Source organism: Sphaeramia orbicularis, chromosome 16 (genome assembly GCF_902148855.1).
Source record: "Sphaeramia orbicularis chromosome 16, fSphaOr1.1, whole genome shotgun sequence".
In the NCBI taxonomy this organism is placed as follows: Eukaryota; Metazoa; Chordata; class Actinopteri; order Kurtiformes; family Apogonidae; genus Sphaeramia; species Sphaeramia orbicularis.
Window position 1 is genome coordinate 23,540,040 of NC_043972.1, and position 27,818 is coordinate 23,567,857.

General features: G+C 37.7%; 3 protein-coding genes across 3 annotated transcripts; 1 reads left to right on the forward strand and 2 right to left on the reverse strand.

Moving 5' to 3' along the window:
• Window positions 1-1,296: 1,296 nt before the first annotated feature.
• mdh2 (malate dehydrogenase 2, NAD (mitochondrial)) lies at window positions 1,297-2,566 on the reverse strand. Its single transcript, XM_030157223.1, has one exon. The coding sequence runs from the start codon at window positions 2,439-2,441 to the stop codon at window positions 1,428-1,430; it is 1,014 nt and encodes a 337-aa protein (XP_030013083.1). The 5' UTR covers window positions 2,442-2,566; the 3' UTR covers window positions 1,297-1,427.
• Window positions 2,567-2,610: 44 nt separating this feature from the next.
• Window positions 2,611-6,812, forward strand: LOC115435046 (E3 ubiquitin-protein ligase rnf146-like). Its single transcript, XM_030157222.1, has 3 exons — window positions 2,611-2,759; window positions 3,472-3,531; window positions 4,069-6,812. The coding sequence occupies exon 3, from the start codon at window positions 4,081-4,083 to the stop codon at window positions 5,239-5,241; it is 1,161 nt and encodes a 386-aa protein (XP_030013082.1). The 5' UTR covers window positions 2,611-2,759; window positions 3,472-3,531; window positions 4,069-4,080; the 3' UTR covers window positions 5,242-6,812.
• Window positions 6,813-10,861: 4,049 nt separating this feature from the next.
• echdc1 (enoyl CoA hydratase domain containing 1) lies at window positions 10,862-16,920 on the reverse strand. Its single transcript, XM_030157224.1, has 7 exons — window positions 16,874-16,920; window positions 15,506-15,574; window positions 13,149-13,324; window positions 12,910-13,052; window positions 12,765-12,817; window positions 12,603-12,683; window positions 10,862-11,606 (listed from the first exon to the last, which is right to left on the reverse strand). Exons 2-7 carry the CDS (start codon window positions 15,565-15,567, stop codon window positions 11,189-11,191), a joined length of 933 nt encoding a protein of 310 aa, XP_030013084.1. The 5' UTR covers window positions 15,568-15,574; window positions 16,874-16,920; the 3' UTR covers window positions 10,862-11,188.
• Between the last annotated feature and the right edge of the window lie 10,898 nt (window positions 16,921-27,818).

Below are 27,818 nucleotides of genomic sequence, written 5' to 3' on the forward strand. Positions count from 1 at the left end.
GTTATCAAGCACATTGTAACTGAACCAAAACACCATCATACATCCTGTTTGTTTGGGGGTTTTTTTGGCCTCCATTTCAGCATCGATCTGCTCATTTGTATCTCTTTCACTTGCTTTACACACCAGACCTTCTAGTGTCCACCCACTACATGAGCTACACTGCATAAATGCAGACTATCATTTTTTTGTAGGACTAGATATTAAACTAGTTGCACATTAACAGACACTAAGAAATGCATTACTTCATAAATACATGGATTGGCTGTTGTCTATTAATGTACATGGCTTGGTTTGATAGTAATCAATTTCAGAATTTTTTAGTCAAATTAAATATTTTTTAGTTGTGAATAGGACATTTCTGGATGTCATCTTGAGTATTGTGAGTGTTCACAATTTTATAACCCTAAAATTGAATTGCCAAGATAAACAGATTGACATGGAAATTAATTAGTTGTAGTTTAATATTATTTAATGCAAATACAGCCCTTTGAAAAAATATCACAGACTGATACAGCATGACTGGATTAACTGTGCAGGTTCAATTAACGATAAAATTATATATTACCAGACTTGGCCCATTGTATTAAAGCTGCAGATTGTAACACTGGGGCTTATTTCCTGTAGATGCTTCTGCTTATCTCAACCTAGGATAAGACAGTCATCTAGATTGGTGTTGTCATCTACTTCAACACAATTATGTAAGTCCATGTACATTATTACAGTAATAAAGCAATTAAAATTACCACAAGTATAGTAAAATTACAGTTTTGTTCTCTGCTGGGTTGTAGAGTAGAGTTAGTGTTAATTACAAGTACCTTAAATATTGCACTCTAGTACAGTACTTGAGTAAAAGTGCTTGGTTACATTCCAGATTTGACAAAGCACTTGAAATTCTGTGAATCTTTGTTTCCACTGATCTCTGTTGTGCAACATATCAATGACCTCAAACATCCAGTGTTTCAGGCACTAAGGCCCAATCTATTGTGTGTTAAAGAAATAAAGAATCACTTTTTTTCAAGCTAATCTGTTTATTAGTGGAGAGTTGCTCATCAAGAAACATCTAGAAGCATCAGGTATGAGACAGTATTTCCTCCTCATTCATTCAGCAGACAAATTCTCCCTTACAGACTGTACATGAAAATATGAGTTTTTCTTTAAATTTGACATTTGTAAAATGTAGATAAGTCACAGTACAGTATTTACATAAATTATGAGTGCAAGATAAAGCTCTGTTTCAAGAGACATGGTAAATAATTAATAGGAAGAGGAATCAAGGTGAGAACCGAGTTTTCTGAATAAAGCTCACTGCTAAAACAAAACCAAAAGAGGAAACACTGTGACAGATCTTGGGATGTACCCAAATGCCTTTAAGACGAAACAAATCATCGATCACACATACTGCTTTCAACTATGTCAATGCCCCCTGTTCACTTCATGTTAGCCACAAAATCCTCGCCCTTCTTAATTGAGCCCTTGAGTTCACCCATGGCATCAGCCACCAGCTTCTCCTCAAAGGCAGACAGCCTGCCCAGACCAAGGTTCTTCTCAATGCCATTCTTCCCCAGGAGAAGAGGTGTGGAGAAGTACTTGCACTCTGTCTCCTCAGACCTTACATAAGCGCACTCCACCACACCTTCCTTTCCATTCATGGCATCCAGGACTGAGAAGGTGAAACGGGCACCAGCGTATGCCATGGAGAGGGTAGCAGATCCAGCTCCGGCCTTGGCCTTCACCACCTCTGTGCCAGCCTCCTGGATCCTGCCAGTCAGGGCAGCCAGCTGGTCAGCAGGGAACTCAACCTTTGGTGTGCACTGAGAAATGAGTGGGATGATGGTCTTTCCAGCATGACCTCCAACGACTGGGACATTGACTCTAGCAGGGTCAAGACCTTTAAGCTCTGCCACAAAGGCGTTTGCTCTGACAATGTCCAAGGTTGTGACTCCAAACACTCTGTTGGGGTTGTACACACCATGCTTCTTCATGACCTCTGATGTAATGGGGATGGTGGAGTTGACGGGATTGGCGATGATACAGATCATAGCTTCGGGGCAGTTGCGGGCGCAGGCATCGGCCAAGGTGGCTACAATGGTAGCGTTGGTGTTGAAGAGGTCGTCACGTGTCATACCGGGTTTTCTGGGTACACCGGCAGGAATCACGACCACATCGCAGCCCTGCAGAGCCGCATCTAGCTGGTCGGGACCCATGTGGCCGGTCACCTGGGCTCTGGTCTCGATGTGGCTCAGGTCTGCAGCCACGCCGGGGGTGTGGGCGATATCGTACAAGGAGAGTTGACTCACCAGCGGGCTGTTCTTGAGCAGCAGAGACAGCGGCTGGCCTATACCGCCTGACGCTCCCAGCACTGCTACCTTAGCATTGTTCTGCGCAGAGGTGGACAAGCAGCGGGCCAGGCTGACGGTAGGTCTTACGGCTCGTGAAAACATCTTGATTGTGTTTGTTATTTCCTCAGTTTAGCAGGTAAAAGTAGACCAAAGAGCCCCTCTCCTCTGTGACACCAACGTCCTCTAGCCACAAGCGAACAGGAAGACTCGTGAACTGACATGCGTCGAAGATAAGGGTCGTGCGATGTTACGTCAACTTGCGTCATCACGTAAGCGTACGTAGTTGCCTTTATCCTTTGGCTTCTTCTTTCGGAGGAAAACAAAGCCAGTTAACGTCGGGAGTCACAAAATTTGCATTGGAAATTAGTGTCGTAATATTAATTATAACTATACACAATACCAGCACTGCAGAATCTTAAGGTACGCGGCGTACTTATTCGTTTCACTGTCTGTGTCGTGAGAAAATGCTTCCCCTTGCTGTTTATGTCACCCCGCTAAAGCTAAAATAAGCTAACGTTAGCGTCGTCAAATGAACTCCGTCTATTTGCTGGAGTCAGTCTTCATAGCGTTTACCCCTTTACACGAGGTCTTTTATTGTTATGATAGCTTTGTCAGTCTAGAGAACCATCAGTACTGTTTGACTTGTATGTGTACTTGTAATTGTCACAGTAAACGTATTGATTTTGAGCAGCTGTTGAGTAGCTAAACGTTAACTAGTTGGGTTGAACACTGTCACCCGTGAGAGAAAGTGAATCGTTAGCAGTCGATTTTTGTAGATTAATGTGAACTGTGTTGATCATTGTTAAAGATTCCAGTTTGGCTGTTATGTAACAGTAAGCTGAAAAAGCAGACAGCTTGGCGATAAATTACATTTAACAGAGCAGCCCTTTGTTCCGCAGAGTCAAGTGACCCCTAACGTAGTTAACGTATTACACGTCAAACATAGCAGAGAGAATTATCATTAACGTAACCATTATGTTTTAAGATCAGACTTACAACTTGTTTGTTACGAAGTTTGAATACAATACCATACATTAATTGCATAAAGTAACTGATTTATGTATAAATTTACTTATTTTCTGGATATACGTAAGAAAATTATCACCAATTGTCTATTTTTTCTCTTTGACAGTGGCAAGTTTGAAGTCCTATTAGCACTACTAATGATACAGCGGCATTAAGAGAACCTCCAGTGAGTATTAATTGGCCTATGTGTCACTCTTTATATGAGGTCACAGGTGACCTAAGTTACTGTTATATTCACTATTATCAATTACATACAGGCACTTCTACAATCATTAGTTTTATTTTAACTTGAAAGTCATACCAGTTTTCAGTTGACAGTTCACAAGTTGTGTGACTGTAGAAACAACACTAAATGTCCTTGTTTTGTAATCTGTGTTATCTTAGCATTCCTTACTGTTTTAAGCCTGTAAATGCTACTGATGTATAGTTCTAAGCCTTGTCCACTTGGGCATGCACTTAAAAAATTAAACAGATTGTTTTTTCTGTAGCTGATAATGGAAATGGTTGAAGAGTGAGTTATTTTGCTTCCTTTTCACCTTTGCCGAGGCTTTCACATACACGTTAAATTTAAATTAATAAATATTTGTATAGGGGGCAAGGAAATTATACTTTGAATGTCGAATTCTGCCTTGTAGCCTTACAACAATACAAAATAATTCCCATGCCTAAAATGACCACCTCTTGCGTTTTTCCTTTTCCTCAGTACTTCCTAAGGATGGCTAGTTGTGGCGAGGTAGACCACACTGTTAGCTCCCTTCCATCCAGTAAGAAGGGCAGCAATAGCAGTGGTGGAAGTGGGAACAATGCAGAATCATCATGCTCTGGTTCCAGCAACTCATCTCCTGCCCTGTCTGTACCAGAGTGTGCCATCTGTCTGCAGAGCTGTATCCACCCTGTCCAGCTGCCATGCCATCATGTCTTCTGTTTCCTGTGTGTGAAGGGAGCATCCTGGCAGAGTAAACGCTGTGCACTCTGCAGACAGGAAGTACCGGACGACTTTTTGGAAAGGCCTACACTCCTCTCTCCAGAGGAGCTGAAAGCATCAGCAGGGGGTCGGGGTGGGACGGCAAGTGATCACGCCTGGTATTATGAGGGTCGGAATGGTTGGTGGCAGTATGATGAGCGAACCAGCCGTGAGCTGGAGGACGCTTTCTCCAAGGGCAAGAAGACAGCTGAAATGCTCATTGCAGGGTTTTTGTATGTAGCTGACTTGGAGAATATGGTGCAGTATAGGCGCAATGAGCATGGTCGTCGACGCAAGATGAAGAGAGACATTTTGGATATCCCAAAGAAGGGAGTGGCAGGACTGCGTTTGGACACTGATGGTGTTACTGGGGCCATTGGGGCTGCAGGGAGAGAAAACTCAGCTGACGGGGCAGATACCTCTATATCAGGTGCACAGCAGCAGGTTACAGGTAACTCTTCCACTGTTGCAGCGCCTCCATCCAGTGCCAGACCACCCACTTCCCTCGGGGGCCAGCCTGGGAGCAACAGTAGTACCTCTCTGGAGGATGCTCTCTCACAGATGCAAATTAGCCCCCGGCCCACACCTTCTCATGAGCGCTCTGAAGCTGGGGAGGGAGAAGAAGAAGATGAGGAGGATGAGGCCTCACCCTCAAGGTCCTCTGACCCTCACACATCAGTGGACGAATCTGGCTCTGGAGACTGGAGCGATGATGAAGAAGAGGAGGATGAAGAAGAGGAGGGGGGAGATGGAGAGCATGTGGATCCATGGGAGGACAGGTCGCGCAGACAAAGACTGAATCCAGAGGACAGAGTTCCTCCTGGTGCAGAGTCTGCCTCTACCCCTTCCTCAACAAGTAGCAGTGGAAGGTCCAGAATGCCTGATGGCCAATGTACAGTGACTGAAGTGTAAAGTTATTGCTGATACCTTCATTGACAAATGGCTATGTTCCATTCCATTAATTTATTCCTTATTTTATGCTGTTAAACACTCTGTCACAGATCAAATGTGGGTGGAATGCTCATTAACATAGTAGAGGGGCAGTACACACTTGAGTTTGTCTTTTTTTCCCTTCTTTCTTGTTTGTTAAAACTTAACAGTGAAAGTGAAGTGATTCTAGTCATGACAGAGTTACAAGTTGGCACACAGATGGGTACAGTGTGTTGTAATGAGCTGTGAACTCTTTTATTTATAATTCTATATCAACCAGTCCATCATGTGAGGTGGGTGTAACAGACTTGTTGTGACAACTGTACAATCATTCTGCAAACTTAAAACCATTTGGTTGTAGGCATATCAAATCTGTTCTTTTAGCTTGCCATCCTGCCTCTGCTAATCATCTTGTCTTTAAATTAATAAGCAAAATGCCCAGAGGGATTCTGGGAGTCCCAGACAGACCTGTGACATGCAGTGAGAAATAGTATAAATCAGGATTTTATTCCTGGAAGTGGAACTCTTTCATTATCATAATTGTGAATGGCTGCATTCTAATAAACACCTTAACTCTCTCAGCTAACATAGCACAGAAAAATGGGCTTCTCCGAGCTCAGGTCATCTGATTGCTCTAGCAAATAATTTAATTCCTTGACAACGTGTTCCCAGTCTCTACCCCACCTGAATATGTCCCTGCTTCAGGTTTAAATGATTGTGAAGCTTTTCCTTCCAAGTTCTGAAACTAATCCATTAACTGAAGCTGTTTGGAGCTGGTTGTGCCGGTTTGAAGAAATTTTAATCATTGTTTATCCTGAAGAAGAAAACAGAAATAGTAAATGAAGCTCTGGAACCATGTGGGTGTTTCACGTTCACACTAAGTGTTTTATAACATAGTAATGTCATTCAGGAGCCCACATGAGTACAAGGCTCTCATGTCATTTCAATTAACCTGCAGCTTCTGAAACTGTAAAATCTAAGATGAAGAAATCTTGTTAAACAATGTGCTAATGGAATTACATTATCAACTGTGTTTTAACATTTCCAGCTTGAAAGACTTGGCTTTTAATGTGAAGTATATCCATGTTTACCTTTTAAAGTTGTTGAGGTGTCTGTTGCCTCATTAAATTCTTCTTGTCCCTGATTAAGGTATTTTCAATTGGTGTGTTTCCAAAGTTTTGGGCTTTGTGCGTGTTTGAAGAGAGAGTTATTTAAACACTACTGGTTGGCAGGATGTCGAGAATTTATATTTTTGGATTCAGTTTGAGTAAATGTTTTTAATTTGTGTATCTTGCGTTCCTGGTTGTAAATCCTGTTTTAGGTATGATATCTGAGGCAGAAAGTGAACAACACACCATTTGCTTTCGGCCATACTGCAGAAATTTGAAGTTCTGTTTTTATTTCTATGTCTTACATGCTTACATCATAAGCTCAGTTAGACTTCTCATTCTGACAAATAAAGTTTGTGTAACGGTTTTTGCTTGGCTACTTTTTTGTTACATGGTTTGTAATTTAAGAATAAATTGTGTCATTTCATCATCCTAAAACAGTCAGATTGTTGCGCACTTGTCTCTGAATCTTCATCCTTTATAATAAACTGCATGATAGGGTGTGTGTTAGTGATTTTATGTAAGCAGGTCTATCAAGGAGGCCTTTGTGAGCAGGATTTCACACCCTTTTTTTCCACACTATCACCTGTATTAAGTCTGTGTATTGAAAAGAAAGCCAGACTTGAGTAGGAAGTAAAACATAATATCTATACTTCCTTTGGCAAGATTTTGTTACGAAAAAAGGGTGTGAATTATAAAAAAAAATAATAACCTTATTGTCATTAACCATTTAAAATTCTAAAGCGCCTTATAATGAGATCAGTTCTTGATATAATCTCTTGTCTTGGTTCACCTTGTGGTGGTTTAATTATCCTGACTGCAGTGGTTATTGGTGCTGCAGCTCCGTCTCTGGCCAGGAAACATGACCTCTGGGAAAGGAACTGGAGCTAAAGGCCTCATATCCCCCAGAGACCTGCCTCATTTTTTGCCATTTCAGTCAGTACAGCCTGTTTCTAAAGTGAAGCGAATTTTTACTAAATGAAATAAAGTGAAATATGAACTGACGAGCTTCAAACAGGCAGAAAGTCTGTGTTTTAGATTTTCAGCAAAATGTTTCTTCCCTGCACAACGATGAGAGTAGTGATAATCCAGATAATGTTCCCTCTGCTGAAAATAGACAGCACAGAGAGAATAATCACACAAAGGAATCAGATCAGCTGACCTACAAAACGGCGGCGAAGCGGTCGGACTGAAGCAGCACTACTTTCAATCTACCAGACAGATGCTGATACTTCATGCTTGTTCTGTCTCATCAGTGTCTATCTGTACACTGCTACTATCCATCTGCCTGGGTTAGACTCAGCCCGATGCGGTCTAATCATTACCATAATCACATTTTCAGGAGACTTTGAGGAGAGGCAGCCTTCACTTCTATGAGTGATAGGGACAGCAGGGACATAAAGATGAACAACCTAGTCCTGAAAGTCTTTATCATGCCTTTGTCCCATTTGCATTGACTGAATATCGCAGGAGCGCCTTAACCCATAACGACTCAATATCTACTGTGGCCAAAAGCATCTAATGATCTATAATGTTTAATAACCTGAAAACCACAAATCCTATCAATACATGTAAATAACTGGTGTAAAATACAGTTTGTTATCTTTAATGGTCATCAGATATGACCCATTTGGACATTCAGAGACTCTGTAGTTACCGTGGAAACACTATCATCTTCTACAACATTGATTCACCAGTAAAACCCATGGAGTTGGATCAATGACAGTGGACGGAAATGCTTGGTTTACGTTCAGTTAATGATATATTTAACTGAAAAAGTCACTTATTCTGCAGTTTTCTCTGCTTTTGACACCATAACCTTCAACTTTAATCTGAGCTTTAATGAACATCTATATGATCAGTGAATTAAATATAGGAAAATACCTGATTTATACTGATAAAATACAAAATAGAGAAGATAATATTACAAATAAATGGTGATAAATCATTCAAGAAAGGTTAGATATAGAGAAAATTTCAGTTGGGGACTCATAAAAGTAGCACTGGGTCTTTTTGGGTTAAGGAGGTTTCTTTAAATTTGTGAAATATGTTCACTTGGATTCAAGGATGACCAGATTAATATTTCAGGGTCAAAGGTCAAGATCACTGTGTTTTATGCCATAATTTAAGGATTCATACACTATCGATTAGAATATTTTAAATGAATATTTACTGGAGATAATGACATTTATATCCAATCTGTCAATTTCACGCCAATATTTTTTCAGAGCTGAAATCTTATCTTGTAAAATCAAGCACCACTGATATTACTGACATTAATAATGGGTCTGTTCTATTCAGACCAGACTCCAAGGCCAGAAAGTGATAAATATAAATGAGATGCAGCCATTTTAACCATACCTTTTTCATCTGTGTTTTCTACCTCAACAAATCAAAATGTCTTCTGTGAAAGTGAAAAGGTCTATTCAATACCCTAACACTCAGGAAGGAAAGGGAAGATGACAACCATATTTCACATTCCGTTGACACTAAATTGAATTCCATCTGTTCAGTGATTTTCATTGGTTTTAGAAATTGTCGCTTTTTTCATCCATATTTCAAGTATTATCTACTGTCAAGGTTCCATTTTTTTTTAGAATCAACTTTAATACTCTGTTTTGTTTTTTTTTTCAATGATTTTTATGTAATAATGTAGTAGACGAAGAGCACAGGTGTCAAACTCATTTTAGTTCAGGGGTCGCATACATCCCATTATGATCTCACATGTATACCAGTATAATAATAACCTCTAACAATGACAGCTCCACTTTTCCCTGTTTTAGAGTGAAACAAGTCAAATTACTTGATGAAAATGTTTACATCTACAAACTATCCTGTAAAAAATGTGAACCTGAAATTTCTTAAGCAAAATAAGTCAAATTTTAACAATAGTCTCAGCTTATCCTTTACGCAACTGCAATTTACAGATCACAGTGGATCAACCAAACTAATTTCCCAGTTTGGGATAAATCAAGTACAGCTATCTATCTATAAAAGGCACAAAACATTCAGTAACAGGCATAATATTGTTAAAATTGCACTTATTTCTCTTAAGACATTTCAAGTTGATCATATTTGTTCAGAGTATTTGCATTTTTTGTGAAAGGATAGTTTATAAACGCAAATATTTTCATGCAAGTTTACTTTTTTACACTTAAAGAGAAAATGTTGAGTTTTTAATTATTTATAGGTTATTTCAGTAGTATTTTACTGGTCTGACCCACTTTAGATTGAATTGGTCTGTACGTGGACCCTCAACTAAAATAATTTTGACACCCTTTATTGTTAGTTTTTGCATTTCACAAATTCATCCCACGGGCCAGATTGGATCCTCTGGTGGGCCATTTTTGGCCTGCGGGCCATATGTTTTACACCCCTGACCTCGAGGATGTTTCACGCTGGAATTTATTCACTGGAGCCATTTACATCAGTGTAGTTATAATGTAAATTTGTCTTAAAAATACACTTAATATCTTAAAGGAGTGATATTTTCCTTTTTTAAATGGAATTATTCATTTTAAAACACTTCCCTGTGGTCTACATAAACTATAAATGCTCTGCTTGGGTCTGAATTCTTCATTAATTCAACTCCACAGGTCCGTCTTCAACCCTATTTCTGAGTAATGACACCAGAAAGGTCGTTTTGAGCGCTGGCCCTTTAAATGCAAATGAACCACTTCACGCCCCACCCCCTCCAGGATGTTGGCTGTGCTGCTCTGTCCTGTTCAACCAGAAACTGAACATTTTAGGTAATCTGCTCGAAGTTTGGACATATTTACCTCCGCCAAGGAGGTTATGTTTTTGCCGGCGTTGGTTTGTCTATCTGTCCGTGTGCAAGATGACTCAAAAAGTTATGGATGGATTTGGATGAAAATTTCAGGAAATGTTGACACTGGCACAAGGAACAAATGATTACATTTTGGTGGTGATCGGGGGGCGGGGGCACTGATCTGCCTAAGCGGAGATCTGCACTCTCTGAGTGCTTTTCTACAGGGTGTCCCATAAGTCTCCATACATAGGAGACATAATACATTCCATACATATATGGTTCTAACATGTATTTCTTTACATTTCTTTTTTATAGTTCTTCAGCAGACACGCATTGAAATGTGTTCCAGACAAAATGGCAGTCATAGAGAGCATATTATATACATAAAAATGGTTTATGTCAAGAAACGTTTATTTTTCCCATGTATGGAGACTTATGGGACACCCTGTAGTTTCAGTAAGGACTACAACTGCTGCTGCTGACAATTATGTCGTACTCAGAGAAATGTTCATCAGAAATCTTGACCTTTTATGTGCAAATGTTGTGAAGTAACTAGTTATAGAGGTAACAAATTCAGCAGGAATTAAAACAGGTTGTAGAAATCCACTCTTTTTGCCAAAATGAATATAAAGATAGTTTTGCAGCACCTGGAGGGTTCAAATTCAAACTTTATGAACTGTTAGGGTCCAAATACACAAATAAATGAACCAAAGACTAATAAAAGTGGATTTAGCAAAATATGACCCCTTTAATATCATTTATTTAATTCCTTCAGGTCCTCCAAGTTGTCACGACATTAGACTTTTTTTTACAGATATATTTATGTCAAAGGAATACATGTAAACAACAAGAAAACTTAAAATCACTCTCACACAGTCTCAACACACTCTGCATTTCTGAAACTTCCAGGTCTTTGAAGGAAGGGCAGATTTGTCCAACATGTAGCAGCCTTTAACCAGAAGTAGGCGGATTCAGAAATGTCATGTAAATGTCCATCTGTCAAGTGAGACGCACAAACACGTAAAAATACAGTCGGAAAAGTGCTTCTACCTCATTTGTGTTTCGGTTTGCCTTCCAGGGCCTGCAGGTTGGCCGGTCCACCCCACACAGTCCCAAACACGTCCTTCTCAGTCCTCAGAGCGTCAGACAGAGGAAGCTCTCTCCCTGACAACACTACCTTTTTAACAGCCTGGATCACCGCTGCAGGGCCCTTGGTGTAGCGGCTCAGCCAGTTCTCCGCCTGCTGTAGGACCGTCTCTGTCCCCTCCCCTACCTGAGGGACCTCTAGGACTCCATCTACCAGTCCGATCTGCGAGCCTAGTTCTGGGTCCACTTTAAGAGCGCCGCCAAGAAGCTTTAGTGCATTCTGGTTTCCGACAATGCGCACAAGTCTTGCGGCACCACCCCAGCCTGGGACCAGACCCATGTGTTTATGAACATACTGGATGACGCTGCCTGTCACCATTAATCTAAGAGTGAGAGGGACAAATAAGAGTTTACTTACAGCATTGTGGGGTCACATAAAAGCAAAACGCATACAATGTTTGGACAGATTTTTACCAATATATGGACATGAGTGAACGTCTGTGTGTAAATGTAAAATACAAATAAAAATAAATGTCAAAATTTACTAAAGTATATAAAGAAAATGACAAAATATGAAAATCAGCATTATTTAGCATGGCCTCTGGGCACAGTCAAGGTAAAAAAAAACTTTAAGATAGACTTATTTTGTCATTTGTAGCTGATACATAACTGTTTGGGAGTCCTAAAATCAACTTTATTGTTTCTAAATGATGTCTTTAAAAAAACAAAGAAAAAAAGAGCTGATTGATTTTCATTGTTTTCAAAGACTATATTTGATGTCCACATTTACATTTTTGTCTCATACTTTATTTGCCCTAGACAGTACTGGATTATAAAATATATCTCAACCTTAATGATTATAGGTTTTAAACATTATTTATACTTTTTCACTCCAAGCATGATATCAGTGTGATTTTTTTTCCTTGAAAAACGTGATGTATACAATTAGATACATGCAATACACAAATAATCCACCAGGGGGGAGGAATTCATTCACCAGAGGCTTTTTCAATGACACTACAAGACTGTCAATAATGAGAAAGGAGGTAGAACTTTGTCTAACCAATTTGTTAGACATGTTTATGTTATATTATGCTTTTGTTTGTTCAAAAATAATATTTGAGCATTGAGACCCGATGTATCAAATATGATACAAAATTTAAACTCATACATGGAAATGATAGTTGAAAAAAAAAAATGCTGGGGTTGTTCCGAAGGACCAATAAAGGCTCCAGTTTCAAAGAACTGGAATTTTCTGTCAATGATTTAATAGTTCAGGCTTTACAGGGTTAAGTGTCAGAAATGCCAAACAATGTTAAGAATGAGCTGATCTGATGTATATAAGGAGTTGTAAAAATCAACAGGATGTTCAACTTTACCTGAAATCACAGGCAGTGGTAAGTTCTGCACCTCCACCCAGCGCCCTCCCTTCCACCACAGCGACTGAGATCAGAGGTAACCTGCGCTAAGAAAACAGTTCTGTCAGAACACTGTGAAGTTGTAAGTGTGTAAGGGATAGAATTCAGAGGTATTTTATTTACCTGAGCAGTCTTGTAAGAGCGTTCTGCATGAACATACACATCTTCATCCCATCCTAAAAGGCACAGACATACATTTTAGATAAAGCCATGTAGTGAATCTGACACAGAAGTAGGTCTGATTCATATTATTTCTCCACTTTCTCACCTGTGGGTTAGATATGGCCCGGACAGCGTTCAGGTCTGACCCAGAACAGAAGGTCCCGGCAGCCCCGAGGACAATAATGCCTTTACCATCCGTCCAGTTCTCCAGCTGAGTCACCCTCTCCTCCAGGTCCACCATCATGCTGCCTAAAAGCAAACAAGGACTCTGTTTATTTTGTCAACAACTCAATTCTTCTTCCATGTTCGTACAGTTGAATGAGTGCAGTGTTATTGTCACCTCACCAGAGAAAGCGTTCATTCGTGAGGGGTTGTTAATGGTCATCACAGCGATCCCAGACTCCTGTTTGTGCAGATCAATGGATCCTCCTGGAAAAGCCTGCAGCTTCTCTCTGATCTCCTCCGGGTTGAAGCCATGGATGCTGGAGTAAACGCCACCGCTGCTTTGTCTCTGCAACAGTCTGAAAGGAGTCATATGCAACTGATCAAAATCCAAAGTAGGGAAAGAAACAGGGTTCCTACAGGTTTCTACAAGTTAAATTTAAGACTTTTTAAAACTACTTAGAGGAACTGATCCCCCTAGAATATCTTATGGATATCATACATGACAGTGTAGATCATTTCTACAGAGTATGGCGGCCATTTTGGACTACACTGGACTGGACCTCTCTTCTACCCTGTTAAAAGGACTGTTGTGCATTTAAATGATATTCATAAGTGTGACTCCTGTACATTGTAAGTCTGATCTACCATCTTCTGTGTTAAGCTATGTTTTTGTGTGTTTTTTTAAATCATTATTTCTCGTGCAAGAGCTGTTGTGTATGTTTTGTTTTGTGTCCAGTCTTTTGAAGACAGTTTTGCTGAATGAAAAACAAAAAACTGCCATAAAAATAATAAGAAAAAAAACTACTTAGAACAGATTTTAATGCCCATTTCACACCCTATTTCATGTCCATACTGGCAAAAACTCGTGACTGTATTTAAAATGTATTTATTTACTCCAACACCTTGATTCCCACCGTTCTGAGTCATTTCTCACTGGGGGCTGCAAAGTTAGCAATAACTGGTTACTAATTTCAATATAAATTGTCGGGTTGGAACAGGTGGAACTGAGTCAACTAACGTTAGTTTCTTTGCAGCTTGGACATTTAAGAAACACATTTAAACACAAAACAAAACATCAAGTTTATGGTAACAGAACTTAAGACCTACCATATCAAATGTAATACATTTCAAAGACTTTTTTTAAGGTGTTAAATGCAGATTTGTAAATTCAAGACTTTTAAGACTTTTTAAGACCCCACTGGAACCCTGAATAGTATGTTTGTGTTGGGCATGAACAACAGTCACAAGAGGACAGTTGCTTTATCAACTAGTTTTGTTACTGTATGAGTGTCTGTTGTCTTTACACTGTATTTTTAACAGGATTATAATTTACAGCTAAATTTAACAGTGTGCTCTCTCACAATAGCACGAGGGATATTTCAATGCATTCCTTTATCTATAAAATACAGTACAAACCAACTGTAAACAACTTAACCCCTGAAATGTATTTATTCTTGATTCTGATTCTACTGAGATGTACTTTAAAGATTTTATTCTATTTATTCTGTATGTTGTGTGTACATTGTAGGCTTGTGTTATGTGGGCTTGTGTCTGCAATAAAGTTCATTATTTTATTATTATTTACCCCTAAAAAGTGCTTTTTGGCTGATATATATGTGCTTGTGATTTTAGAGTTTCAACATCTGGCTTTGTCCACTTATTTCTGCATTATTTAAGTCTTGATTTTTAGTTAATCTGCACATTATTGGATCAAGAACTCCAGCAGTTCTTGTCATATAGAACAACTGCATTCCACTCTAAAGTTCAACCAATGCATTTCAGCTCGTGGCCTCCATCAGGGTTCATGAGCTTCATCATGATCAAACCATGTTGATCTAGGGTTACATTGTTCTACATGACAAGTGAAGCTGGACTTTTTGACCTGCTGCAAGTTATTCTCCTTCATTCATTTTGGAAGTAGGTTGAGTTCTGCCGGAACTTTCTGCTTAAGTTTAAATTATCAATTATCATTTTCTATTAAAGCAACACAAAACTGGAACTCACTTCCCCCCCACATCAAAGATATGCATACATACTCCACTTTTATAGCCAAACTAAAAACGTGGTTTGCCTACAACTACACCTGCACACACTAACATATGGCTCTGTGTCATGTGTGTGTCATGATCATGGATACTGTCTGTCCATATGTGATGTCTGTTTACATCCCTGTCTGTGTGTTGATGTATTGTGTGTGATATTGTATGTGCTGCTTTTGTATGTTTGGATTATATGTGCTGTCTCTGTATGATTGTACTGATGTTTCACTGTTCTTTTATCTTTTCATCTTTATTGATTTATCTTGTCTCTTACCTGTCTTAACTCTCTCTTTTTAATTAATGTGGTGTAATATATTGCTTTTTTTAGGGTACCTATTACCATCAGGCCGGGGACTACAGCAGGATACTAGCCATGTCGGCTAAAGCTGCCCCTTTTTACTGTTATTGATACAGTTAATTAATTGGAATTGTCCACGATACAATTAACTAATAAACTAAACTAAATCAGCACAACCATCGTTGTCCAGGTTTCTTTACCTGACCCAGGATCCACAGCTTCTGCTCCTCAGGAGGTGTCGTCTCACTGCACAGAGAACCATCCTGCCTCTGCATAGAAAGGAATAAAGTATCTGTTTGTACCCTTATACAAGTATATATCTAGACCACAGGTGTAAAAACATGTGGCCCGGGGGCCAAATCCGGCCCGCCAAAGGGTCCAGTCCGGCCCTTGGGATGAATTTGTGAAATGCAAAAATTACACTGAAGATATTAACAGTCCTTTTAGTTCAGGTTCCACATCAGAACAATTCAATCTCAAGTGGGCAGGACCAGTAAAATACTATCATAATAATACATAAATAATGACAACCTCAAATTTTTCTCTTTGAAAATGTAAATATTTTCATGCATAATTTTGCAAAAAATGTGAATAACCTGATATGTCTTCAGAGAAGTACGTAAAATTTTAACAATATTCTGCCTGTTACTCAATGTTTTGTGTATTTGTAGATCCACTGTGATCTGTAAGTTATAATGTACATGTGTAAATGATAAACTGAGGCAGAATATTGTTAAAATTATACTTATTTTTTTAGTTTGTCCATGTGTTTCACATCTTTTGAAAGGATAATTTGTAGATGTAAACCTGTTCATAATATAAATTAACTTTTTTCGCTCTAAAACATAGAGAAAAGTTTGGAGTTGACATTATTTATTGTATAATTATGTTGTTATTTTACCAGTTCGGCCCACTTCAGATCAAATTTAGCTGAATCTGGCCCGTGAACTAAAATAAGTTTGACACCCCTAATCTAAACCATTCTATGAATAAAACCTGTAGACACTTAGAGGAATGAATTCACAGCAGCTAGACAAAAGCTTTGAAACTAAATCAACTCCATCCACATATTAGAGAAATTTCTTTGTCAAATAATTAGAATAACCTGTCAAAGCTGAAATTAAGCATAGCACTTTCTCTGGTGGTTATACATTAGTTAAAAAGTAGCAAGAGCTGTATGATAAATCACACCTGAGTTCCATAAAGATGCTTTTACTGCTGACTTGGACCCACTAGCATGACATAAATAATACTGACAATGAATAAAGCCACAGAAGTGCTTTGCTTCATACTATAAATTTCCTGGTGGAACCGCTGTAGTTTGCTGTTCTGACATGCAAACCTCTGCATTTATCACCAAAAAAAAAAAAAGTCTTTCCTTAAGTTGATGACTGAATAAACCGTGACACTGAACGTTACATGTAAAGGATTAAGTTGCTTTTTAACTGAAATATCTACAAATACAACCATCTACAGAAAACATACTATGCAAAACAACTGTGGTGATTATTCTTAGTTTAATTGTGAAGAAAAAAAGAACACTGAGCAAAAAAATTACAAACACTAACCTTAATGATAGGAGAACCGTGTGGTGCTACTCTGAAATCTGTCCGTGCGGAAACAAGGACGGCATAGAAATTGAAATGTCTTCGACTGCAAAACAGTATTCAACTCCACCACCAGGGGGCGTAATAATACAGTCACACAGCAATTAAGATGTGGATTCATTTATGCACCATCACCTCCTGCGAGGGAAAACATTAGTTGTGCAACAGTGGTGTTTGGCCACATGCATTTTTCTCCACACAGCAGGTATTGTTCAGTATAATTTGCAGCATAATTCATTTTAGTCTAAGCCAGTACACTTCAGAGAGAGATCTGCTTTGTGTCTGTCATAACTCTATAAACACAGCAGACTGAGGAACTGGCTCAGGAGACATGTCCTTATTCAGTAGTATTGACAGAGAGACTTAAATAACACCTACAAGTTATTGCCTTCAAATACAGAGTTGGCACAGACACCTGGCAGTTACATGAACTACCAACCCTTTATAGTTCACTCATAGAAATACCCTGAAATTCAAAACCTTAGTGTGTTATTGGAGGACATAACAAGACTTTATTACTTTTGTGAAATTAAAAAAAAAAAAAAAAATGTTGTTGTCTTGTGAAAATCAAGGTCAGTGAAGTTACTATATCTGGTTCCTTACCTGTACATGGAAAAAAGATAATGAAATATAAACTGTAATGCATATTCATTTCTATTAATGATTTTAAACATATCATGGAGAAAGCAGTCAAAGAGGAATGTCTCTGTTTTTCTTGATTATTATGGATGAATAGTTGTTATTGTGTATATTGTGTATTATGTATGTGTTTTATGTTTTTTGGACTTTGTATGACTGCTACCTTGGCCAGGTCGCCCTTGTAAAAGAGATTCCTAATCTGAATGGGACTCCTGGTTAAACAAAGGTAAAATAAATTTAAAATAAATAAATAAAATACAAGAAGTAAATATAAAAAATACACGAAAAATAATGTAAGGTGAAAAGAACATGTATTTAAGGACATTAGAGCATTAGAGCAACATAAGTGCTGATCCAGACACCTGTCCACATCCACATTATCCCTTTGAACATAATTACTGTAACACTTGTGAGTTTAGGTGTTATCCAAAATTAGGAGGTCGTAGATGAAGAAGCAAGATGCAGAAAAGGAATAACGCCACAGGAAGAATCTGTATTAGTCTTCCACCGCTGTCACTTCATTTGAACTCTATCACATGACCTTCTCTCCCACAGTAGCCTTCAGCCGATCCATTACAATAGTCCCGAATAACAGAAGCAATGCAGACCCAGTTAAAATATACAAATAAAATTAACAAGGCAAAAATAAATCATCTTACATTCCTTACATCAGTACCATTACTTCATGGTACCTAACAAAGCAGGTACACTCACTGTTCATTCAGAGGTGGACCTTACAGACCCTGTAGACCACATTAGACTTGAGATTGTTGACTCACTGTCCTCATTATAACTGTTGCTGTCACTGTCTTGTAATGTATGTGGAAATTACCAGAAACAGTCACTTGCCCAATGAAGGGTTAACAGACAGAGGTAGATTTCTGTGACAAACTAAAATCACAGAACCTGGTTTGTTGGATTCAATGCAGCCCTTGATACCAATGATATGACTGAATTTGAATGCAGCATCACAGTAGACACCTCCACGTCTCTCACTGTGTCAAAACCTTGTCAAACAATAATGTGTACAGAGATTTGGTTTCATGTCTGTCCAACTCAAACAACCAAAACAGTAACACTGGTCTACTAGTAAAAGGCCTCCAGAAGAAAAGTGGTGAAACTTTACCAAGTATGAGTCACTAATAAAGAAAAAAATGCTTTTCTGTTGTTTCCAAGATACAGTTGTGGGTCATAATGTGAAACTCTTAGAATGGGTTGTCTCAGAGCTGCTAGAACTACTTCAAAAAACTGTCTGCACATTACAATACTTTCACTTTACAGGTTCTTTCTGGTGGAAGATATATAAATCTACTGAATAATTGTACATAAACCAATATACTGTATGAGTAACATTTTACTGTATACACTGAAAACATCAGCTGACCAGCACTTTTTTTTTTTTACAACTTTATCAGTTTTCCATACCAACAACATTGACATCATCAAAGCATTTCTTACAAAAGTTGTGAACTTGCCCCCCACCACATCCAGGTGGCATCCCCACAAACACATCCACAGAAACACTCACAGAACACCAAATATATATATATATATATATATATATATATACAAATACAAAAAACAGACAGACAAAAAAAGACTCAACCAATCTGTGTTGATCGCTAACTGGCATTTTTGTCATTTGTTTCACAGTATGTGAGATTTAGCACATTTAACCTCTAAGGCAGATCATCTCCGGAAAAAATAATAGATTAATTAATTTTAAAAAATTGTAGACCAGTGTAATCAGCTGGAGGTTAGGATTAGGTTGTTGTTTTATGAGTAAGAAAAACTAATGTGTAGCAATGAGAAAAGCTGCTTTTTTATGGTTTCTAAGCAAAATGTTTTGTTTATTTCATTAGTTTATTTGACAGGGACAATGTAAATTCATCAACATTACTGTAAATGGACCAGAGTTAGTCTAACACAGTGTTTTTCAACCTTGGGGTCTTCTGGAATTTGAATGGGGTCGCCTGAAATGTCTAATAATTGATTAAAAAAGAAAAAAAAAACAATTTACTAATAAAAGATATATGGATATATTAGAGACAATCCCAATCCATAAAAGACATGACAAACTGTGAAGCTGAAAGTGAAGCACTGTGGTACTGTTTATCTGTCAACTGTTCATTGTGGTCAGTTTCAGATGCTGCAGCTCTTTCATAATTCATAGTTTGAGTTCTTGTTTGTTCAGTATTAATTGTCAGCCTTGTAAATCCAAGCTGGACTGACTGTACATATCCTGACCAAGGACAATAAAATTCTCACTTTGTCCAGTAATCTACACCTGGTTTTTCTGCCTCTGTTCATAATAATATACATTATATAGACTAAATGATGTCTAAAATTAATGTTTATTTGCAGCGTAGTATAGCAAACTACTACATGATCAAAAACAAATTAATTTTAGCCAAAAAAAAAGTTTCTGTTTGAATGTCTGGGGTCGCCAGAAATTTGTGAAATTAAAATGGGGTCAAGAGCCAAAACAGGTTGGGAATCACTGACCTAATGGCTATTTTTCATGTTTTCATGTTCTAGTTTTTATATTTTTTTTCTGTTTCCCCTGGACAGAATAGAGAGTCGCCCTAAAAACAGAATACATCAGCATTAATACAATATACATCACATTCATAAAACTATATAGTCTCATTGGTTTGTGTTAAGGCTTTGCTCTGTTGCTAAGCCTTCTACAAACTATTCCTTAAAGTCATGGAAAAAACTCCTAGAAACATGTAACATCACACCAAAGGGGATTAACACCTTTCAGTGGGGCAGTAAAAAGTGTGAATTGCTCTGGGATCACAGTACTGTGCAAACACAGACAGACATAAACCACTGTCATCCTGCAGGTGCATTATTAAAATAATGTAGTCTGTAATGGCCGGTACATTCTGTCTGCTGTGTGTCGAAGGGTCAAGAGAGATACAAAAAGATAGAGATATAAAAACAGAAGGAAGAGTGACATAAAGAGCAGGAGATGCTGCAGGAAAACAGGGAAAGAGCCCAAAGCAGAAGGAGGCTGAGACACTTCCTGGACTGTGGGCTGATCTATGGCAACCAGGAGCATAAATCCTTCACTTCTATCCACACATCCTCTACAGCTATTCACAGCCCTGAACATCTCTGTGAAAACAAACCAAGAAACCAAAAATATTTTACTGCCTCGCTTGGATTACTGAGAGTGTCGAGACATGCAGGATTTAAGCTTTGAAACAAATTACAGAGGCGGAAACATGAGATTATCTGCACATGTGGTTTGCCGAGGCATCTTTACTGGATCTCTGTGGCAAGTTAATTAGCTCAGATTTTTTATTTAGTTTATTTAGGGACGGTGCACAATAATGAGCATCTGTATTGAACAACAGCAGATGTGAATATGTTGGATTAAAGCAGGTTCCAGGTACGTCACCATTAAAACATTTAAATAGCACAATAAAAGAACAACATGATGAAAGTACAACACAATAAAACTGATCACCAAACCGGTTTGCTTTTAGCCACTGTTTGAGTTGAGTTTTGGGATATGATTTGTGAGTTGTAGATTATATAACGACATATAACATGGATCCTTTTATTTCACATATTTTACGCCCAAACATCATCATTTACTTTGATTATTCAGCTATGTACAAACTTTTTCATGGGTCCACATTAAAAATCTTCAGTAGGATACAGTGTAATGAATCAAAGCCTGTGTAAGTGCCAACTCTGCTTTGAACCGAGTCTATTTAAAAGTGAGGAAGGAATCCAAAAAGGTCGGTGGACTCTTCCCAGGCATTCCAGACTCGCTGACTCTTCTTCCTGCTCTGTACAGTACATTCAGCTTGCTCAGCTAGCCGGCAACCTGTCTCTGAGGATCATTTTGTGAAGTGTTACACCTGAGGAATGGCTCAGAGGTTTAGGTGAATTTGCATAGCACTGAAGTCACACATAGCTGAGTGTATAAAGGATGTTCTGACTGGATAAGTGTACCTGAATAAGGTTATTCATCCTTCTGTCATCCTCAACAAAACGCTCAAAAAGTGCCTTAACATTATTCAAAGCAGGTCTTTAATTTTTGCCTATTTTACTTTCAGCATATGACTGAATCTTTTATACAAATTTTAGCACGCTTTCATTCTCTTTTTATCAGTTGTGGTCCAAATGTGATGTAGGTTTATTGTAGTTTTCAGTCAGGTCCTGTATCCCTAAAAATCATCCTAAAACACACACATATAAGCTAGAAATGAATGAAAATGAGTTTGTCACTCATGTAAATACATCATATTCACATTTACATTGAATTATGTCTTATCCTTTACATTAATTGTCTCCCCATAAATGCATGCAAAAATACAGACTGATCTCATGAAATCGCATTGTATGTCATGTCAGATCTTATGGCATTTGGTGTGCTATATGTACATATTTTCATCCTTTTGCATGGTATTCAGCACCATTTAATCGCGTGTCAATTTACACCAAGATCTTTGGTTTACATAACCCTAACCCTTACCCTGACCCTAACCGCTAACCCTAAACCTGACCCTAACCCTGGCCCTAAACCTAACCCTAACCCTAAACCTAACCCTAAACCTAAATCTAAACCTAACCCTAAACCTAACCCTAAACATAGCCCTAACCCTAACCCTAAATTTAATCCTAAACCTAAACCTAACCCTAAACCTAAACCTAAACCTAAACCTAACCTAACCTAAACCATTAATCACATGGTATTTGACGCAGTGTGAACACACACACAGAGAAAGCTTATAATGTGTACAGATAACATGCCAATTGAAAGTGTCATGTATATTTACACAATTCCTGATACCACATGGCAAATATTGATATATAGATAATAACAACACATTAATGTACAGCATTGAAAATAATAACAATAATTCACCACAATTTCTGAAATCAAGTGTTCCACTCTCAAAAGGGGGGATGTCTATATGCCAGAGTCTATCTCATTCAGAGGGTGGTTCCTCTTTTATGTTCTTTCATTCATCTTTGACCACTTCCATTCATGGTCTGCTCACCCCTTTCAGTCATTTTGATTAAAGTCGACCCTGCTGTTTTATGATCCATCCGGTATCACTGATGCAGCCACAGTCTCCAGCTGATAATGGACGCCTGTCTGAAATTACAACCTGTCTAATGGGAGGGAGAGACTCAGAGGTCCATGCACATTATACACATATTTGTGTCCACATGTGCAGATGTGACTGCATGCATGTCTGTGTGTGAGACTGTGTGTGTGTGTGTGTGTGTGTGTGTGTGTGTGTGTGTGTGTGTGTGTGTGTGTGTGTGTGTGTGTGTGTGTGTGTGTGTGTGTGAATAGTCCCTTAAGTGATGCATCACAGAACTAATCGATACGCAGCTGTCTAGGGCTCCACAGGAAGTCAGGGAATGCACTGCAGTCAGCATGGCTCTACACCAACTCACCAAGATAAGAAAACACACACAGGCACAGATCAGATACTGTAAGGGCCTGTAGGAGTCTATTTCAGGGTGGGAGGACTGGGGGGTTAGCAGGTGTCGGTGGTTCTCAGGGGTCTTGAGGCTTTCTTTGAAGAGGTAAGACAGGGGGCCAGGGGACACCAGAGGGCCACTTAACACATGTCCTAAAGCAAAAAGCTGAGTGAGTGTTCACATACTAAAAAGAAAGCAACAAAATATAGTCATATGCTGAGTTGGAGAGTAACTAGTTACATGGACTGTCAGTTTGGGTAGTGACACAAGTGGCTCTTTGCATAAATCTGATATAATAACTAATAAAAGTCTTTGAAACTTATTATAAGCCCTGCAATGAACTGGCGATATGTCCAGGGTGTACCCCGCCTTCGCCCATAAGTAGCTGGGATAGGCTCCAGCGACCTCCGACCCTAATGAGGATAAAGCAGGTCAGATAATGAATGAATGAATGAACTTATTATATGTTGAGGCAGCAAAGCTTGCAAAAACTAAATATGTGTCACCTCCAAATTACAAAATAATTGTATATGTCTGTGATGAACTGGTGACACATTGATGGTGTAACCCTGCCTTCAACTGGTGGAAGCTGCAATAGGCTCCACAACCACAAAAATGAATGAATGAATAAATGAATGTAATCAATGAAAGTTACAAAAAAAAGATTAATTACATACCTATTATGATTACAATAGTGTACATCCAAATGTATTACAGCACGCAATAAATTCATTCAGTAAAAAAAGTGCAGTTGTGATCTACATATTTTCATTTATTAAAACCACAACATGTGATTTGATAATCATTTATTTCAAGCATGTGCAAAAAAAAAAAATCACAAAAGAACATAATGACTGTATAATATTTACAAAAGCAAGTAGATATCTATGGATATGCAAATGCATGTACGCACACATACATATGTTCATCTGCACACATAAATATACCCTACATATATTAGCCAAAAAAAGGACAGGAAAGAAATACACTTAGAATTATGATATTATTTCAAGTTATATTGAGAAACTTTTAATAAACCTTGGAGAATAAGGGTTGAGTACATTTGTGATATGTACAAAGCCTGGTATAAATGTATATTTAAATGTCAGCTTTATTCCCCACTTTAAACATTTGTTAGAAAGGTAATCAAAAGTAATGTATGTACATAATAACTTTTACTATTTAGCTAAAGTCATTAAAATAGTTGGATTATTCAGTCCATTTTTTAGGGAGTTACCATCCATTCAATCCGTTACATATTGCATTTCAAAATGAACCTTCATTACGGATATTATATTAAGCTACAGCATCACTCATTTATATCAGAAGCACTTTTTACTTAAGAACTTCTAACTCACAGAGAATACATCCAGCTAAGCACAGTGTGATCTCAGTTTGTCCTAAACTAAAGTCAGTGAGGTCTGCTCATAAAATGGGTAAAAGGCTAACTATAGCTTAGAGCAGCTTCTGTGCAGCCCGTTCAGTGTCAGTCATCTAGCAGACTGTGTAGTTTCATCATGTTTGTGGTGATAACAAGTTGTGACATAAACAACCACTTACTGAAATGTTGCCTGAGTGCAGATGGAGGACAGCCAAAGGGGTACGTTAATTGGAGTTCCAGTACTCTATGGAGGGAGGAGATAGTCTTCGCTCTTTTACTGAAGGACATTTGAGGATTGAGGCTGCATCAAGGACCTGCTTTGGTCCAGACAAATTAAATCAGAGATCATATAGTGAATGAATGGCAGTGTGATGTATACTGCAGATGCCTCACACTGAAGGGGTGTCTACAATTTAGTAATTACAGTATTTAGTGTTCACAGCGTCTATTATTGTCTGTTGCACAGTTTTATAAAACAGGCATACAGGCACCATATCATTATGACTAATGACAGGCAACAAAGTTTTAATGTTGATTATTTCCTTACTATTGGACCTGTCAGTGGATGGGAGATGTGAGGCAGCAAGTAAACATTTAACCCAGGGGTGTCAAACTCATTTTAGTTCAGGGGCCACATACAGCCTAATATGATCTAAAGTGGGCCGGACCAGAAAAATAATATAAATAACAGGATAAAAACTTATAAATAATGTAAACTCCAAAGTATTTAAGTGTTTTTGAATTTAAAAAAATTCAAATTCCTTAATGAAAATGTTTACATCTACGAACTGTACATAAATATAACATGAACAAATATGAACTTGAAAATTCTAAAGAAAAAATAAGTGCAATTTTAACAATATTCTGCCTCAGTTTATCATTTTCACATGAACATTGTAACTTACAGATCACAGTGTATCTACAAATATGCAAAACATTTAATAACAGGTAGAATATTATTCAAATTCTAACACTTCTCTTAAGACATTTCAGGTTGTTTATATTTATTCTGGTTGTTCACATTTTTTGTAAAAGGGCTAGTCTAAATACAAACTTTTTTGGGTATTTGACTTTTTGTTTTTTTTTACACTAAAACAAAGAGGAAAAAATGTGTTTTTCATTATTTATAGGTTATTATGATAGTATTTTAATGGTCTGACCCAATTTAGGTTGAATTGACCTAAAATGATTCTTTACATCCTTGATTGTTCATATATTCAGTATAATTTTTGCATTTCACACATTCATCCCACGGGCCAGATTGGACCCTTCGGCAGGCCAGTTTTGGCCCCCGGGCCACATGTTTGACACCTGTGATTTAACCCTTGAAATTGATGTGTTGGAAGCAGCAAAATAATCAAGAATAGGGATCTCAGCAACTTATTTTATTTAATTATTTTATTTTATTTTATTTTAAATATTTATTTTAAACAGGTGAGATCAGAAAACCCCATGGATCTTATAAAATTAATCTCACCTCATTACAACATTAGCAAAAACAAAGACAATAAAAATTAAATAATAACAACAAAAATGTAAACAAAGAATAAAAGAAGAAGAGTATGTGTTAATGTGTGTATGTCTGAGGAATATTTTAATTTGTTTCATCAGATATGTTCTAAGCGTATACTTAAAAGTGAAGTAGACTGAGATGTGATTTGAATAGCACTGTTCCATAGCTGAGCCCCCCCTGTACCACATACCACAGCACTTAGACAAGGAATAAATTGTAATGGTCAGAGCATTTCCAGATCCTGTTGTTCATTCCGTTTAAAGTGGTTAGTACCAACCAAAAGTATCTAAAGAGTAATAATCAGATCTAAAATCAAGCATCTATGGGAGCCAAACATTATTACACCTGTCTAATATTGTCTAGGTTCCACTTTTTCCACAAAAACAGCTCTGACCCGAGGCTTAGACTCCACCAGACCTCTGAAGGTGTGATGTGGTATCTGGACCAAGATGTTAGCAGCAGATCCCTGAAGTCCTGGAAGTAGAGCTTAAGTCACCTCCCACAGATGATCAATTGCCCTGAGATTGGAATGTCCTTCTTTTGTCCATTTTTGGTCGGTACTAACCATTACAGAGTAGGAATAGCCAACAAGACCTGCAGATGTGGACATGTTCTGATCCAGTCATCACTGTTACAATATGGATCCTATATAATAAAGTCACTCAGTTCTTTGTGTTGCTCATTTTGTTGCTTCTAACACATCAGCTTCAAGGACTAAATATTCACTCCCTGCCTAATATTTCCAACCCAGTGAAAGGTACCACTGTAATTTTAAGGGACCTTAACCCTTTGATGCATGAATTATGAGGTCCTTTGTCAAGACTTTTTTCCTGAGTGTTTTTTATTCCTCTTTAGGCATGAAAAAAACACTGTGATTGAAATTTTTTATGAACCTGTTTTTTATGGAGTTACAAAAAATGTCTACTCAGCTGGACACCATGCATTTAACTTTTGAAGAAAAGAAACATGTATTCAAAATGCAGTATCAGAAAGTGATAAAACTATGTGTGTGAAAACTATGAAATATTATTTTAATGCAGCTAATCTGATGTTTTCTCACATTTTAGCATACTTTAATACTATTTATTACTCACTTCATGGAGATAATGTGGAAAAAAAAAACTTTTTGTTTAAGAAAACTGTTAATTACAGTCTAATAACAAATAGCAATTGATTTACTCTCAAACATGTTACTGCAGATCAGGTTTATCAAGAACAGCAAAGTTGTCTGATATGCAAATAAAACAACAAAACCCATGAATATAAAAGAGAACAGCTGTAGAATAACTGTCCACTGTAGTGACCACTATGCATGACAGGGCTAAAATATTCTGACACCAACACAGGCTGTTCTTTTCATTTGTTTGTTTGTTTTTTGTTCTTTTGTTTCTTTTCCTGCTCCTCAGCCTGAGGAGATTGTATTGTGCTGATAAAAATGAGAAATTAAAAAAAAAAAAAATTGTTACAAAAAATCAATATAATTAACACTTCTTCTGTCAGTGGCAAAATGTTATGGCTGATCAGTGCATAAGCCAAAATAAATTACCTGTAGATATCAAACTAATTCTTAAATTTGAGAAGTTGCCCATTATGTAGGCTACTGTTAAAAAATACCAAAAGATGTGGGAAAAATCACTTTGGTGGTGCTAACTGTATTGTAATATATACAGTATTACAGTACAAAGAGGTTTTACATTTACAACTTTCTTAATTGCATGTGGCATTATGACAGCAGTCCTAATTAAACAATTACTTTTCCAAAGGTGGATTCATCTTTGTGTTGTAATTGGATGTGACCCCCCCCCCCCAAAAAAAAAAAAAAAAAAAAAGCTAAATATTTTAAAGAAATGTGTATGTTCTCCATCTTTACATAATTGTTTAATAAGTAGTTGTTGTCGGCCTTAGTGCTGGTATGA

Excerpts from the sequence above, each read along its gene's own strand:
- echdc1 (XM_030157224.1), bottom strand. The coding sequence starts at position 15,567 with ATGGTTCTCTGTGCAGTGAGACGACACCTCCTGAGGAGCAGAAGCTGT. Across the intron at positions 13,325-15,505 it reads AGCTGTGGATCCTGGGTCAG|ACTGTTGCAGAGACAAAGCA; the intron begins GTAAAGAAACCT and ends GACTCCTTTCAG. Across the intron at positions 11,607-12,602 it reads ACCACTGCCTGTGATTTCAG|ATTAATGGTGACAGGCAGCG; the intron begins GTAAAGTTGAAC and ends TCTCACTCTTAG.
- LOC115435046 (XM_030157222.1), top strand. The coding sequence starts at position 4,081 with ATGGCTAGTTGTGGCGAGGTAGACCACACTGTTAGCTCCCTTCCATCC.
- mdh2 (XM_030157223.1), bottom strand. The coding sequence starts at position 2,441 with ATGTTTTCACGAGCCGTAAGACCTACCGTCAGCCTGGCCCGCTGCTTG.